Source organism: Lontra canadensis, unplaced genomic scaffold, assembly GCF_010015895.1.
Source record: "Lontra canadensis isolate GAN:19392208 unplaced genomic scaffold, GSC_riverotter_1.0 scaffold11, whole genome shotgun sequence".
Classification (NCBI taxonomy): Eukaryota; Metazoa; Chordata; class Mammalia; order Carnivora; family Mustelidae; genus Lontra; species Lontra canadensis.
This window is the reverse complement of record NW_022631005.1, coordinates 28,503,123-28,516,913: the sequence shown is the minus strand read 5'-3', so window position 1 is coordinate 28,516,913 and position 13,791 is coordinate 28,503,123. Positions and strand designations below refer to the sequence as shown.

The window sequence follows — 13,791 nt, the reverse complement described above, 5'->3', positions numbered from 1 at the left end:
TAGGTTTGATTGAGTAAATCACTGGCCATTGCTGATTGATTTATCCTTCAGCACCTCTTCCTTCCAGGGAGGTCAAAAGGTGGGGCTGGAAGTTCCAACCCTCTAATAGTTTTTTAGGCCACAAGCCCTCATCCTTAGGTGTTTTCCAAAAAGTCAAATCATTAACATAACAAATGACACCTTGATTGTTCTTCTCACTTAGAAAATGTCAAGGGTTTTAGCAACTCTGCCAGAAACAGGGACAAAGACCAAATATGTATTGCTTCTGACATATCACAATATCACACAATCTCAACCTAGTCACTGAAAGTGTGATTGAAGATATCTTCAGATGACTTTAGCCTAAACGTGATTTGACTGCAAGTACACAAGATACCAAATGAGAACTACCAAGGTATACCGGTCAACCAGCAGCATTGTAACAGATTACAATAATTATTTAAAATCAGTGAATTTTGGGGTGATTTATTTTAAAGCAATAGCTAACCAGAACTGGTGATTTTTGCAAGATTTGACTGTGTATCGTCTTTTAAGAAGAAAGTTTAATGGGTTGGGTTTAACTTTCTGGAAGATTATGGACATAGTTGCAACTGGAGTTACGAACACAGATTCAGTAATGAGAAATTCATAAAATTAATCAGAATCATGAAATTACAGAATTGTAGTGTGGATCATGATGCTATTTTACAATCTAGCATCTTCAGAGTCAAAAGACTAGTTTGTAGGCTAGTTCTATGGAACTCTGTTCATGCTTTCACATCTCTCTAGTCACATTACACTAGTGGCATAGTCACTATGTTGTGTGTCTTTAGGAAGTACCCCCTGCTCATGAATAGTTGAAGTCTTTGTGAGATAAAAGAGTAACTCTTAAAACTGCACATATTGTTTATTTTTCCTAACCAAAACTATGCAAATCCAGCTACATAACTGATAACTAATTTCTGGTCTCATAGGTATGTCACACTTAAGTTATCAAAACAGAATTTTTTGTTCTACCCACAACCTGGTCGTACTTAGTCTTTCTTCATCTCAATAAATAATGCCACTCTTCATTCAGCTATTTAAATAAAACTTGGAGTCATCCTTGATTCCTCTCTTTTCTTCCCCAACCTTCATTTAACTCATCAGAAAGTCTTCTTGTATCACTTCAAAAATATATTTAAAGTCCATTTATTTTTCTTCATATTCAGTAACCTAATGTTGTTTTTTAATATCTATATGAGTTAATATTATCCTGTATGCAAACATGAGGTTTCCTGCAATGTAGGTAGATTAGTTATGTACTTATTCATAGAAATAACTGAACTCTATTTCCTTTGTTCCAGTTCTTGTAGAGCTGGGTGTCATCCTATATTATAGGCTCTCTATGGTAAATAAGGAATCCTGGATATATAATGTTGGATAGTTACATAAGAGATAGAAAGCTGTCCAAACTCCTTTCCTGGAAGGTGGAAAGAAATCTTTTGCTCCCTAGAATAAACAAATTCAACATGGGAAGGATCCTTAGTTCCTTGGCAATGTAAATATGTATCTATAAGGGAAAGATAAGACAAACATATCCAACTTTATAACACTGGTTATGCCCATGGTCTCAGAATCTCTCATAGTCCCTTATCATGTAAAAGCATACCTGTGAGAAGATAAATCTTTCTAGATGGTTTAGCACTATCTTAATCAGTTATAATTTAACTTCCAAAGCTTGTTCTTTTAAGGTTAGTTCCCAAGTTTCAGTAAAATTTGCCCAGAAAGCCCTCATGATGCAGAAAAATGGAAATATGTTCCTGCAGCACCACACCTAGTGAAGCCATCACCATCTATCCTAAGTTCTTGCCGGGCTTGCACAGTGCCTCCTCCCAACCATTCTCCATAGAGCAGCAAGCTTGATATATGTATACATATAAAATTAATCTCATTGTTACTCACCTGTTTAAACACTTCAGAGGTTTTCCTCTGAAGGAATAGTAGAATAAGTCCGCCTTACTTACCATGGCCCACAAAGGCCAGAGTAATCTACATCTCCCTCAGTTCTTTGATCACTAAGCTTACTCTCCACACAGAGCGTTTGGCATCATGAGTGCCTCTCCTGGGATTGCACGTGTAGGCTCTGACATGGCTGTCTTCTTCTCTTCATTTGGGCCTCAGGTTAATGGCCCTACTCTAGAGAGGACTTTTCTGAACATCCTAATGTAACTGCTCACCACTCTCCTATTCTCCATTGCAATACTCAGTCTATAATCTGCACAATGGTGGTTCAGTTGTTTATTACTTATAATATTACATATTACATTTATTTTATTTTTTATACTTGTAATATTTTTTACTTGTAATATTTTTATTACTTGTAATATTACATATTACTTGCTTATTGTTTATTTTCCCCACTATGATCCAGAAGGGCAGAAATCTTTATTGTATTCTCTTATGTTTTATTCTTAGTGCTAAGCATCATGCCTGGCAGAGACTGGATGTTCCACAAATTTCTACTGAAGAATAGAATGTATAAGTAAATAGGTTAACTGGGCTGTGGATGGAAAACCATTCATGTCCTCTTGGAGGTTATTACTTGTCACCTTGAACTGAAAGGACACCCAAGACAATATTTTTTTTTCCTAAAAGATAAATTCAAGTGAAATTGAGGACTTAAAAATACCAGCAATTTTTAATTCAAAAGCAAAGTTTTGTTATATGTGAGGGATAAAAGAAAGTCTATCGATTTCAAACTTTTGACATACTTGTGCTTAGACTCATACTAGGTAACTTCTTTATTTTACATCAGCCTAATATTTTCTGAATGAAGCATGCACACAGAAATGCACATTTCTTATCTGTAGTTTGGATAGTAGCCACTTTTGAATTTTAAAACATAAGAGAATGCCATACAGTTCTTCAAAGTTCAACTTCTCTTCATGGAGGGAAGGATGAAATCAAAGGAAATGATGCTATAGATTAGATTAGAACAAAAAGCTCCACACAAAGTTGAATACACTTATTAAAGTTTATGTCTTATATTCCAAATAATATTAGATTTTTTTGAGCATGAATGATTATATTTAAAAGCTTAAGCTTTTAGTTTATTTTTAGAAATTTCCTAAGCATGAAGATTTTTGGGATTTCTTTTTTTTTTCTGTCCTACATTTATGTTTATTAAAAACTGACATAAACAAACAAAACCTGTACAAAAAATATCCCCAATCATGTATCACTTTGAAATAGTAATCTTGAGAGACATTATCGCCTAGGACCCCCTCTTCCTCTACCCCGACCACGTCCTCTTCCTCTTCCTCGGCCTCTTCCTGCAACAGCTTCCCTTTTCTTAGATTTCACCTTTGGTTCAACATCCACAAGTAGTGTATCAAGAGGTAAACTGTCTGGTAGGATAAAATATCGAATGTTATTTCCTCGAATACTCAGTGTTTCCAGTTGTACTGGTTCTCTATTCTTCAAAGTCATTTTCACAGCTTTAAGATGGGTATTCATGCTGACATCTACACCTGTGATTGTTCCATGGACCTGTGTTCCATTCTTTAATTCGATGGTTACAGTTTCATGACTCAATTTCATCAAAAATCTTACGAGCTTCATCCTAGCGGCGCCGTCACTGTTTCGGTGAGACCGTGCACAAAACCCGACTACCGAGGTCCGAAAGACTAAGGAGTATCGATTTTTGGGATTTCTAAATCAAAGGGTGTCTATATCTATTCCTATATTTACACCTATCTTTTCTTTTGTATCCTATCATGCCACCCAGCACAGTTTTAGGCACAAAACACGTGACTAATGCCTACAAATTGCCCAGTTAAAAAATAACAGAATGTAGTAAAAATATTAGATTGGAAATAAGAAAATGTGTTCTCAGGGTGGATATGCACCTAAAATATTAGGGTACCTTGAGCAAATGGCTTCATAATTCAGATATACCAGATCCAAAATGAGAAGGCTAAACCAAAGTATTTCTGAGGTTTCTTCCATATTTAAGATTCTACAAATAGGTGTGAACATGCTAAAAAGCAGGGATTCTATGAATACTTCCAACTTTTAAAGAAATTATCAATTTTCAAGGCAAGTAAATATGCATCTTCGGAGCCTTAGTAATTGACAAAAGGATAAAGAATGTAGAGATGCAAAGCAGATGTTCTCTACTAAGAATAACAACAAAATATTAATCCCAAAATAAAGGGCAGACACTTTACTCAGAGGCTTTTGGTGAATCTGAAGAGACGCCATAAGCAAAAGAGAGCTTTGCACCTCCAAAAGGAAACAAAAATAAATATGCTGAAAGTACTTCTGCCAAGAGAAATCACATGACTCAGGACTACACTAAACACTGAAATTTCAATAGAAGAAAAGGTTTCAGAAAAAAATTGGCAAAATAAATAATCTCAGTTTTCCTACAAATTGTAGTTAATATGTCTTGCTCTCTCTAAAGTAAGTCATCAATACTTTCTTAGATTATGTTCAGCCCCTGGTTATTATCTACAAATAATTACACAGAAAATTGTGCCATATTTATCTTTAATTCTAAATATGATGAATTGTTCATATATCTGGCCAATAGTTAGATTATAAAATTGTGTTTACTAGTTCTGGCCATTTATGTTTCAATTTAGGGTCCCTGAGAATTTAGGGTCCCTGAGAATGCTGAGAAAGACATTTGCTTTCAGTTTTTAACTAATTTCATTTTTTATTTTAAGAAATTCAGCTTGCCATTTGTTTTGAAAGGATAGTCTATATCTTAATTGAGGTCTGTTAATACATCCTAGGGATTAATTGATATTCCTCAATATAGGAAGTTATTAATTCATTATAGAAAATGCCCATTGTCTAGTCCTATTCTCTTCACCCTATCCTTTTGGAATTTTGTTTAAATGTACATTAGATATTCTTACCCTTTCCTCTGTGTCTCTTAATTTACTGTTCAAATTTCCTTGCTTTATTTTTTCTTTCTCACCTGAATTTTGGATAGCTCAAAAATCTATCCCTCAGTTTACCATAGTAAGTATTTCTTCATTTGTGTCTGATTTGCTATTAGGTTATCTATTAAGATTCTAATTTTCATAATTGAATGTTTAAAATCTAGAAGTTCTATTTAGTTCTTTTCCAGATCTGGTTGTTGATAGATTCTTGTTCCTTCAGAGCCAGATTACCCATTAGACAGAGTAGACACAAGGTTTAGGGCTCATGACACTTTTTAGACCTACAAAAATGCTTTACTTTATTTTAAAATCAGAAGGGGGAACAAAGGACCTTTAGGCTTAAGAAAATGTTTTGATATAAAACGTTAATATATTTGTATTTATATCAGCATAGTCATAAAATATAAATTTATATATATATATATATGTATGTATATATATGTACACATGCACACTCATATATGGAAGAAAGGTGCCTACAAAGCAACAGTAAGTGCTTACACCCAATCAAAATTATAACATCATTCTGGCTACCTCATATAAAGTTTTAATTCTTTAAGTATATATTTATATTCAGTACTGGTTGATTCTTCTAAGTTCTAGTAGGTGTGGTTTCTGCAGTTTGAGGTTCTGATTCTACAGTTTGTTGCATCTGCTGACTCTTGCTAGTGGTGGCTTATTTCCTAAGCTATTTCCTCATATGTGTGTGTGTTTGTGATAAATTTCTATGTGCTTTAGAACTTTCTCTGTGTAAATTCATTTAAACCTGACTTGAAATTATTTCCCTACAAAAATGATATGTGTTTGCTCCTGTCAGATACCTGAAACACTGACAATTCAGAACAGCTTTAAACACAAATCATGACCTGACAGGTTTTTTCCCCCAAGACACACAAAAAAGGATTATATCTCCAATCCAATGACTGCTGAATTATCATTAAGCCCTCTTAAAAACAAACAAACAAACAAAAACTTCTTTTTCCTGCCTTTCTCAGGATATAGACTAAGATACGTATCTCCACACTTTCTCCAAATGGCATGAACCTTCTTAGGATTCTATGAATAGTACTGCTTTTCAGGGAACCTGGATTTTTGTGGGAACTAATTTAAGCTTTTGTCCTACTTGGTTTCTGGCTTTGTATGTCCAATTTCCAAGCCATTAGTTATTCAACGATGCCTAAGGTCAAAGCTAGCTCTGTATTTCTGATGTTTGATAATGTTTGAGGATTTTCCTTACTTTCCCACTCAATAATTACACATCTTGTCTAGAGTTTTAGATAATCTATAACATCAGGGATCTTTCAGATAGACAACTTTCTATCAGAAATGCAATGGGTAGTATTAATTAACCATGTATTAGTAATTAGGAAACTGAGGGTCAGAGAGATAAATCAAATTATCTAAGTTATCATAGCTACTAGATGGCCAAACCCAGTTCATACATAGTCTACTTGACCACAATTTTTTTAAAGATTTTATTTATTTATTTGACAGACAGAGATCACAAGTAGGCAGAGAGGCAGACAGAGAGAGAGAGGGAAGCAGACACCCTGCTGAGCAGAGAGCCCGATGTGGGACTCGATCCCAGGACCCTGAGATCATGACCTGAGCCAAAGGCAGTGGCTTAACCCACTGAGTCACCCAGGTGCCCCAAAATTCAGATCTGCTTCTTTCTTTTTTTTTAAATTAATTTATTTAACAGACAGAGATCACAAGTAGGCAGAGAGGCAGGCAGAGAGAGAGACACGGAGGAAGCAGGCTCCCCACTGAGCAGAGAGCCTGACGTGGGGCTCGATCCCAGGACTCTGGGATCATGACCTGAGCCGAAGGCAGTGGCTTTAACCCACTGAGCCACCCAGGCACCCCGCTGACCACAACTTTATTAAAAGAAAAAGAAAAGCTTTATAATAGGAAATTTGAAAATTTTGAAATGTAAATTTGAAAGTTCAGGTGAAATGGACTCATACCTAGAAAACTATAACTCACTGAAATTGACACAAGGAGTAGCTAACTATTAATAACCACTAAATACACTATTTAAAAATCTTTTTTTCAAAGAGAACTTCAGACCAAGATAGCAGCACTAGAGAATTCTTAACAAAGATTTAAGGAAGAAATAATACTGTTGTTACAAATATTCTTCAAGAAACTGTTAAAAAAATGAGTAAACCCCAGTTTCATGTTAGCATAAATTCAATACTAAACTATGACAAGAATCTGTTAACTAAAATCACTTACAAATATGGATACAAAATCTTGAGCAAAATGTCACTTGACTAATTTCAACAATATGTAAAAATAATTATATATCATGATTGATAAAGATTTGTTCTAGAAATTCAAGTTTAATTTAGCAAAGAAATATTAAGGTAATTCACCACACTAATTGAATAAAGGGTAAAATTATATGATAACTTCAGTAGATGTAGAAGAAAGATTTCATAAAATTCATTAACCATTCCTAATTTGGAAAGAAAGAAAAAGAAAGAAAGAAAGAAATGTAATGATATATTTACCTACTAAAGGAAAAATATGTAATAGAAACATCATAGATAATAATATCTCGAAGAGTGGCATTTAAAAAAGAGAGGCAGGAACAGAGCTTAAAGATTAAAATTATTGTATCTCACTGGAATTAAGATTATATAACTGTGAAGTAGATTTAAGTTAAGATGTATAACGAAAACCTTAAAGCAACTAATAAGAAAGTAATGAAAAATATAAAGTCATTAAAATGTTACATTAGAAAATATTTATTGAGTGTAAAAGAAAATGATGAAGGAGGAACAGTAGAACAACAACAACAATAAAAAAGACATACAGAAATGTGAAAGAAATATAGTAAACATAAATTCAATAATATCAATAATAGCAGTGTGAATTGATGAAATAATGCAATCAAAGTGACAGACTGTTAGACTGGATTAAAAATATTAAAATGCAATCATATGCTCTGTATAGAAGATACAGTTTCAATTTTAAAGGTCCAACTAGATTGGGTAAAAACATGGAAAAGAGGTATACCATGCAAATATCAACTATAAGAAAGCTGGAGTGTCTATATTAATTTCAGACAAAACTGACTTCAAAAAAATATTACATTTGAGGGGTAAAGAGGAATATTTTACAATGACAAAGGGTCAATCCATCAGGAAGATATAACAATTACAAATATATAGGCATCTAACAATAGATTCCAAAAGTACACATGCTAAAACTGACAAAATATGGGGGGGAAATGGAAAATTCAACAATAGTAATTTGAGATTTTAATGGTCTATTTCTTGTAATGGGTAGGACAACTAAACAGAAAATCACAAGGAAACATTTAAAACACACTATGAACCAACTAGATCTAACAAATAGGTATAGAACACTCTACTCAATAAACTGAACTGTACATTCTTCTCAAGCACTCACACAGCATTCTTCAGGATAAACTATATTCCGGCCTATATTTCAAGCCTCAAAATATCTAAAATAATTGAAATCATATATATTACATAGCACAGTGGAACTAATATGAAATCAATGGGAAGGAAATTTGAGACATTCAGAAATAAGTGGAAACTAAAAAGCATACTCCCATAGAACTAATGGGTCAAGAAAGGAAAATAGAAGTATTTTCAGGTGAATGAAAATGAAGGCATAACCTACCAGAACTTAAGGAATGCATCTAGAGCAGTGCCTAGAGATAAATTTAAAGCTGTGAATACTACATTAAAAAAGAAGAAAAATCCCAAATACATGAATTTTCCAACCTAACATACTAAAAAACAAGAGAAATAACCCAAAGAAAGCATAAGGAAGGGAATAATGAAAATTATAGCAGAAATTAATGAAACAGAGAATAGAAAAAATAAAAAAACAATAAAGAATGCCAAGAAAGCCAAAGGTTTTCTTTGAAAAGATCAACAAAATTAACAAATATTACCATATTAATAAATTAAAGAACAAAAACTACAAAATTATCTTGAGATAAAGAAAAAGTTTGACAAAATTTGACACCTTTTCATGACAAATATACTCATGAAGTAGGAATAGAAGAGAATTTAGTCAACTTAATAAGAGATAGTTATGAAAAAATAAGCTAGTATAAGTTGAAATGGTGAAGGATTAAATGATATCAAATAATATCATGAACAAGACAAGGATACCCAATTTCACTACTCTTACCAACATTGTATTAGAGAATTGGCCTAGAATAATATGACAAAATAACAAGAAGTATTCAAATAGGAAAGAAAGAAGTAAACCCTCTATTACAGATAACATAATCATATAAATAGAAAATCCTACTAAGTCCACTAAAAACTATTAGAATTAATAAACAAGTTTGAGGGAGAGGAGTCAAGATGGTGGAGGAGTAACAGATTGAGATGACATAGGTCACAGGAGTTCAGTTAGATAGTTATCAAACCATTCTGAACACCTACAAATCCAACAGGAGATCGAATAGAAGAAGAGGACCAATTCCTGAAACAGAAAATCGACCACTTTCTGAAAGGTGGGACATGTGGAAAAATGAATCCGAAGCAAAAGCAAGACGGACCACAGGAGGAGGGGCCGGCTACTGGCAAGCGGTGGGGCAACAGAGCGTAAAATCAGAACTTTTAAAAGTCTGCTCCACTTAGGGACATCACTCCAGAGGCTAAGCAGGGGTGGAGCGCTCACAGGGACAGTGTGATCTCAGGTCCCACAGGGTTACAGAAGGATTGGGGGTGTCTGAGTGTAGCAGAGCTCGCAGGTCTTAGAGTGGGGAAGCCGGCTATAGAGACGGAGCCAAGGAGTGAGTGCTCAGGTCAGGGTTACCTTAAACTGCGATCTGTGACACAATCAGACCACTGCTCTTTGAGCAGGGGCCCCACAAGTGGCAGATCCGGGGAGACTTACCTTCCTCCTCTGGAGGCAGGAATCTGCTGGGTTTGGAGACTCCAAGTGGGGCTCTGTGCCAGACAGAGAAACGCTCTGTCACAGGCCAGGTGAGCTTGGAGCGTGGCTGGAGACCAGGGAGATGGGAGTGATTGAGTACTTTTCTTTGAGGGTGCACTGAGGAGTGGGGCCCTGAGCTCTTCGCTTCTCTGGGCCAGAGATTGGGAAGCCGCCATTTTCATTCCTGTCCTCCACAGCTCTGCAGAAAGTATTCAGGGGTGAACCTGAGCAGATTACTCAGCCTGGCCCCTGGCAAGGGTGGTGCAATTCTGCCTTGGGCAAAGACACTTGAAAATCACTATGACAGGTCCCTCCTCCGGAAGATCAGCAAGAACATCCAGCAAGACCAAGTTCACTGATCAAGGAGAACAGCAGAATTCCGGGGGGGATGGAATGCATGGCTTTCTCCCCATGATTCTTTAGACTTGCAAAGTTAATAAATATTTTTTAATTTTATTTTTTTCTTATTCTAATTTTCTAACGTTTCCTCTTTCCTCTTTTAACATTTTTTAACTAGTTTATCTTAATAATACCTTTCTAAAAAAATCTTTTTAAACCTTCATTATTATAGTCATATTTTATCCTTCATTATATCTAACTTTATTTTTTGTATACATAAAGGGTTTTTTCTCCTAAAAAATTTTGGGATATAACTTCTTCTAATAGATCAAAATATACCCTAAATCTAGCACAGGGCTTTGTTCTAGTCTCCAGCCTGAGCAAATTCTCTCTACTTTCTTTTTCCAAGCAACTTACCTCATCAATTCCTTTTTTAGAATTTTTAAAAAAATTTTGATCTTTACAGTCATATTCCATCACTTTGTCGTGTTTACCCATATTTTTGTATATATAAGGTTTTCTTTCTTTAAAATTTTGGGAGGTAGTTTCTTCTAAGAGACCAAAACACACCCAAAACCAAGTGGATGGCTCCGTTCTATTCACCAGTCTAATATACATATTAGACTGTACACACACACACACACACACACACACGTATATACACATATACATACATACATACATATTTTTTTAATTTAAAAAAATTTTGAACTTCTTACCTCCTTTCTTTCCCCCTTATTTGGGGTCTCTTCTGATTTGGTTAAAATACATTTTTTTCTGTTTTTTTTGCCATCCTTTTAGTATTTTATTCTCCTTTATATATTCTTATCTGGATAAAATGACAAGGTGGAAAAACTCACCACAAAAAAAGAACAAGAGGTAGTACTGAAGGCTAGGGACCTAATCAATACAGACATTGGTGATATGTTAGATCTAGAGTTCAGAAAGACAATTCTTAAGGTGCTAGCTGGGCTTGAAAAAGGCATGGAAGATATTAGAGAAACACTGTCTGGAGAAATAAAAACTCTTTCTGGAGAAATAAAGGGACTAAAATTTAACAATGTCAAATAAAAAAAGCTATTAATGAGGTACAATAAATAATGGAGGCTCTTACTGCTAGGATAAATGAGGCAGAAGAGAGAATGAGTGATATAGAAGACCAAATGATGGAGAATAAAGAAGCTGAGCAAAAGAGAGACAAATAACTACTGGACCATGAGGGGAGAACTCGAGAGATAAGTGATACCACAAGATGAAACAACATTAGAATAAGTGGGATTCCAGAAGAAAGAGAAAGAGAGAGGGGGGCAGAAGGTATATTGCAGCAAATTCTTGTAGAGAATTTCCCTAATATGGCAAAGGGAGCAAGCATCAAAATCCAGGAGGTGCAGAGAACACCCCTCAAAATCAGTAAGAATAGGTCCACAACCAGTCATCTAATCATAAAATTTACAAGTCTTAGTGACAAAGAGAAAATCCTGAAAACAGCCTGGGACAAGAAGTCTGTAACATAAAATGATAAAAATATTAGATTGACAGTGGACTTATCCACAGAGACCTGGCAGGCCAGGAAGAACTGGCATGATATATTCAGAGCAGTAAATGAGAAAAACATGCAGCCAAGAATACTATATCCAGCTAGGCTATCATTGAAAATAGAAGGAGAGATAAAAAGTTTCCAGGACAAACAAAAACTAAAATAATTTGTAAACATGAAACCAGCCCTACAAGAAATATTATAAGGGATCCTCTAAGCAAAGAAAGATCCTAAAAGTAGTAGACCAGAAAGGAACAGAGACAATATACAGTAACAGTCACCTTACAGGCAATATAATGGCACTAAATTCATATCTCTCAATAGCTACCCTGAATGTAAATGGGCTAAATGCCCCAATCAAAAGACACCGGGTATCAGAATGGAGAAAAAAACAAAACACATCAATATGCTGCCTACAAGAAACTCATTTTAGACCCAAAGAAGCCTCCAGACTTAAAGTGAGGGGGTGAAAAACAATTTATCGCACTAATAGACATCAAAAAAAGGCTGGGGTGGCAATCCTTATATCAGATAAATTAAATTTTAAGCCAAAGACTATAATAAGAGATGAGGAAGATCACTATATCATACTCAAAGGGTCTGTCCAACAAGAAGATCTAACAATTTTAAATATCTATGCCCCTAACATGGGTTCACCCAACTATAGAAACCAATTAATAACAAAATCAAATAAACACATTGACAATAATACAATAATGGTAGGGGCTTTAACACTCCCTCACTGAAATGGACAGATCATCCAAGCAAAAGATCAATAAGGAAATAAAGGCCTTAAATGACACACTGGACCAGAGGAACATCACAGATATATTCAGAACATTCCATCCCAAAGCAACAGAATACACATTCTTCTCTAGTGCACATGGAACATTCTCCAGAATAGATCACATCCTGGGTCACAAATCAGGTCTCAACTGGTACCAAAAGATTGGGATCATTCACTGCATATTTTCAGACCACAATGCTCTAAAGCTAGAACTCAATCACAAGAGGAAAGTTGGAAAGAACTCAAATACATGGAGGCTAAAGAGCATTGTACTAAAAAATGAACAGGTCAACCAGGAAACTAAAGAAGATTTGAAAAAATTCATGGAAACAAATGATAATGAAAACACAACAATTCAAAATCTGTGGGACACAGCAAAGGCAGTCCTGAGAGAAAAATATATAGCAATACAAGCCTTTCTCAAGAAACAAGAAAGGTTTCAAATATATAACCTAACCCTACGCCTAAAGGTGATGGAGAAAGAACAGCAAAGAAAGCCTAAACCCAGCAGAAGATAAATAATAAAGATCAGAGCAGAAATCAATGAAATAGAAAACAAAACAAACAAACAAACAAATAAACAAAAAACAGTAGAACAAATCAACAAAACTAGGAGCTGGTTCTTTCAAAGAATTAATAAGATTGATAAACCCCTGGGCAGACTTATCAAAAAGAAAATAGAAAGGACCCAAATAAATAAAATCATGAATGAAAGAGGAGATATCACAACCAACACCAAAGAAACAGAAACAATTATAAGAACATATTATGACCAAGTATACACCAGCAAATTTGACAATCTAGAAGAAATGGGTACATTCCTAGAGATGTATAAACTACCAAAACTGAACCAGGAAGAAATAGAAAACCTGAAAAGACCCATGACCAGTAAGGAGATTGAAGAAGTCATCAAAAATCTCCCAACAGGGGCACCTGGGTGGCTCAGTGGGTTAAGCCTCTGCCTTCAGGTCAGGTCATGATCTCAGGGTCCTGGGATCGAGCCCCACATTGGGCTCTCTGCTCGGCAGGGAGCCTGCCTACCCCTCTTTCTCTGTCTGCTTCTCTGCCTGCTTGTGATCTTTCTCTATCTAAAAGAAAAAAAAAAAGGGGGGGGGGGAATCTCCCAACAAAGAAGAGCTCAGGGCCAGACCGCTTCCCACGGGAATTCTACCAAACATTTAAAGAAGAATTGATACCTATTCTCCTGAAACTGTTCCAAAAACAGAAATGGAAGGAAAACTTCCAAACTCGTTTTATGAGGCCAACATTACCCTGTTCCCAAA

At 35.2% G+C, this 13,791-nt stretch overlaps 2 protein-coding genes across 2 annotated transcripts in view; both read right to left on the bottom strand.

The window, feature by feature from the left end:
- DPP10 (dipeptidyl peptidase like 10) overlaps positions 1–13,791 on the bottom strand; it is a 1,333,785-nt gene that overhangs the window by 838,597 nt on the left and 481,397 nt on the right. The window lies entirely within an intron of this gene.
- Positions 3,126–3,652, bottom strand: LOC116866918 (small nuclear ribonucleoprotein Sm D1-like). Its single transcript, XM_032856199.1, has one exon. The coding sequence runs from the start codon at positions 3,580–3,582 to the stop codon at positions 3,229–3,231; it is 354 nt and encodes a 117-aa protein (XP_032712090.1). The 5' UTR covers positions 3,583–3,652; the 3' UTR covers positions 3,126–3,228.